Raw genomic sequence first — 3,403 nt, forward strand, 5'->3', positions numbered from 1 at the left:
GTGGTGGGGGGGCCGGCGCAAGAAGCCGCACGAGTGGGTGCTCCGTGGCCTGGTCCTGCGGCACCTGGAGGGCCGGCTCTACGTGGCCCGGGGCTCGCCCGAGCCCGAGAGCTACGAGGACACCCTGTGAGTGCGGTGTTGCCCAGGACCCAGCCCTCCCGCCCGCCCTGCTCTCGCGTTCACTGTCTCTCCACCCACAGCGACCTGGAGGAAGACCCCTACTTCACGGATGGCTTCCTGGACTCTGGCCTTCAGCCCTCCACCAAGCCTCGCCCCGCGCCCGCCACCAGTCCAGACGGTAGAACCGCTGTGACCGAGATCGTCAACAGGTGGGGCAAGGTTAGGTCCTGGGGTCCCAGCGGTCTAGCTGGGAGGGAGTGGTGAGCGCGGTGGCTGAGGGCGCCCCTGCAGCCAGACCTCTGTCTCCCAGCTTCCTCTGCCTGGTCCCCGAGGAGGCCAAGACCTCGGCTCTCCTGGAGGACACGGGCTATGACACGTACGTCCACGATGCCTACGGACTGGTGAGTGCCGGCTTCTTACCCAGACCGCAGGCCAGGAGCTCCGAGCTCATCCGCTGGCCTCTGTGCGTGTGCCCTGGCCTGAGTCTGTCAGCCCTCCTGAGCCTGAGCGGCCTCCCCACACTGCCTGTCTCAGTTCCAGGAGTGCAGCTCCCGGGTTGCCTCGTGGGGCTGGCCTCTGGGTCCCGCACCCTTGGACCCCCATGAACCCGAGAGGCCTTTCTTCGAGGGGCACTTCCTCCAAGTGCTGTTTGACCGCCTGTCCCGGATTTTGGATCAGGTAGCCAGCAGCTCCAGGCCACAGACGGGGCTGTGCCTCGGCCCCTGCAGGGGGGCAAGGGCTGACCATTGGGCCACTCCTCCCCAGCTCCACGACAGCCCCCACCCCCACCATTCCCCAGGCAGGAAGCCCCGTCTTGCCTCTGCCCCACACGCCCTGACACGTTCTGGCCCCGGCCCCAGGGAATCCATGACACACACACATCACGTGAGGCTCCCGCCCCCGCACACGTTCACACCAGCCAGGTGCCTGGCTGCGGAGTGCAGCAATGCCACCACCCCTGCCACCCCTTGGCCTGTCCACTGTGTCTCCTACAGCCATACAGCCTGAACCTGCAAGTGACCTCAGTCCTGTCCCGGCTTGCCCTCTTCCCTCACCCCCACATCCACGAGTACCTCCTGGACCCCTACATCAGCCTGGCTCCTGGCTGCAGAAGTCTGTTCTCTGTGCTGGTCCGGGTGAGGACGCCTTGGCCCAGGGAGTGCGCCCAGCGGGCAGGAAAGAAGGGGAACAGGGCAGGGTGGTTGGGAGCTGGGGGCATCCTTGCCCACGCCAGCGAAATGCAGGTTCCCCCACTCGCTCCCCTCCCCCACAGTGTGGCAGATCCAGAGGACCCTGTGGGGGTGTCGCTGGTCCCCATCTTAGTCCACGCTGTCTGTCGCTCCAGGTGATCGGGGACTTGATGCAGAGAATCCAGCGGGTACCCCAGTTCCCTGGCAAGCTGCTCCTGGTGCGCAGGCAGCTGATGGGCCTCGTCCCTGGGGAGCGGTAAGTGCCAGGGGAAGCCATCTGGGAAGGAGGCGCCTCAGGCTGGGGGTGTCGGCCACCAGCTCAGTCCGGTGGAAGCTGTCCGTGCCTTCCAGCCGTGACCCTGTGCGTCTCCCTCAGGCTGGACCACCAGACCCTGCTCCAGGGCGTGGTGGTGCTGGAAGAGTTCTGCAAGGAACTGGCGGCCATTGCTTTCGTCAAGTTTCCCCCACGTGGGCCTCACCTGAACCTCTCCCCACCCCCGGGAGGGCAGGTCTGAGCCAGGAGCGTGGCGGGTGGGGGACTCCTGTCTGCACCTCGCCCAGGACCTGCCTCCGCTTGGCAGCTGCCCCCACACTCCTGCCGGGCCATTCTGGGGACCTTGGCTTGTTGACCACACCAGCCTGCCTTTTGGGTGGCCTGCGAGGTACCAGATGCCACGGAGCAAGAGGTGGCTTCCTGGTAGCAGGGTGTCCCAGGGCCTTTTCGGAGGGGCTGGGTGATGGCCAGGTGAACACTCAGACCTTCCTGTGCTGTTTGCCTGTCACTCTCTGGACTGGCTCTCTGTGGCAGGGGGCTGGAGGGGGTTGCCGACAGCTCCAGGGCTGGCCAGGAGCCCTGTCTGGGTCGCATCAGATATCAGAGGCTGCCGAGACTTGACATTTTTCCCTGCCTTCTTGGCCTGCCCCATGGAGAAGGGACAGTGCGGGGACCACAGGGGAAGCCCCTCTTCCTGTTTGGCCCTGCTGGAGACTGTTGTGAAATTCCCAACCGCCTTGTGGCAAGAGCCCAAAGCCTGCTCCGCACCCAGGCGGGGGCAGCTGCTAATGAGGACCTGGGAGCAGCTGCAGCCGGGGCGGGAGTGGGGGGCTGGTGCCAGGCTCCGGCTCCAGCTGCTTTCTCTGGCGCCTTCTGAACCCGTCTCAGCAGGTCCTCCACACCTGGGCAGAGAGGTCAGAAAGCAGGGGAGGCTGGCCCTCGCCCTCCATACTCCACCAGCGCCGGGCTCTCACCAGCCTACCCTTCCGGGGAGTGGGGCAGCTCAGGGTACAGAGGAGGGCAGGATGCGTCCCTGACTCCAGTCTCCGCGGCCTGGCGGGGAGGACCGAGGCCCAGGCAGACAGCCCTGGTGTTGTTCTCCCCATGTGCCCTCTGCGGCTGGGGCTGCCACCCCACCCGGCCCGATCTGTCTCGACCTGCAGGAGCACACGGGCGGTGCCAGGCATTACCTCACAGCGGACTGCAGTCTCTGGCTTTGCTCCTGGGCAAGGAGGAGCAGGCCAGAGCCCCTTTCGCTTCCTTTTCCTGCCCATACTGCTTCTAGAAGCGGGTGCGGGCTGCCAGGAGGTGACGTGAAAGAAGAAACTCAGCGACCTGCACTCTCCCGCACTCTTAGCAGGATTCAGCTGCTGTTCTGACGGACTCCACGTGTGTGTGCGTGCACACACGTGGGTGTTGGTGTGGACGGGGGCGAATTGGGACTTCAGCTCATGAAATGTTGGAGGGCCGGGATCACAGCCCCTCCCTGGCCCTCAGTGCACTTCGGCATTTGCACGGCGTCTTCCCCAGACGGCACAGCAATAAATCGTGTGACTGTGGACGCAGCCTGTTCTCCCTGCTCGTCCCTCTGCCCAGGGCTCCCGTGCTAATTCGGGCCCTTCTTCCTCCCTGAGGAAGACAAGTTACATTCCTTTTCCAGCAATGGAGCGGAGGGCTGAGTGCGGAGGCGGGTGGTAAACGGAGGCTGTGGCAGCCAGAGCTGATGTGCCTCTGCGCCTGCCAGGGACTGGGCTTGTTCTTGGCCGAGAGACATGATTTGTGTTCAGCTGACCTGCAGTCGCGCAGCGGCCAGCTCGGA

General features: G+C 65.1%; 1 protein-coding gene across 1 annotated transcript in view; it reads left to right on the forward strand.

Annotated features, from left to right (window-relative positions):
* FHIP2B (FHF complex subunit HOOK interacting protein 2B) overlaps positions 1 to 3,149 on the forward strand; it is a gene marked incomplete in the record, with an annotated part of 10,735 nt that extends 7,586 nt beyond the window's left edge. The window contains 7 exon segments of the mRNA XM_014590888.2: positions 23 to 126; positions 201 to 329; positions 431 to 521; positions 655 to 798; positions 1,116 to 1,256; positions 1,466 to 1,566; positions 1,687 to 3,149. Of these exon segments, the coding sequence (XP_014446374.1) occupies positions 23 to 126; positions 201 to 329; positions 431 to 521; positions 655 to 798; positions 1,116 to 1,256; positions 1,466 to 1,566; positions 1,687 to 1,825 (849 nt within the window).
* Positions 3,150 to 3,403: the final 254 nt, after the last annotated feature.

The sequence above is a fragment of the Tupaia chinensis genome, unplaced genomic scaffold, assembly GCF_000334495.1.
Source record: "Tupaia chinensis unplaced genomic scaffold, TupChi_1.0 Scaffold000494_1, whole genome shotgun sequence".
Classification (NCBI taxonomy): Eukaryota; Metazoa; Chordata; class Mammalia; order Scandentia; family Tupaiidae; genus Tupaia; species Tupaia belangeri.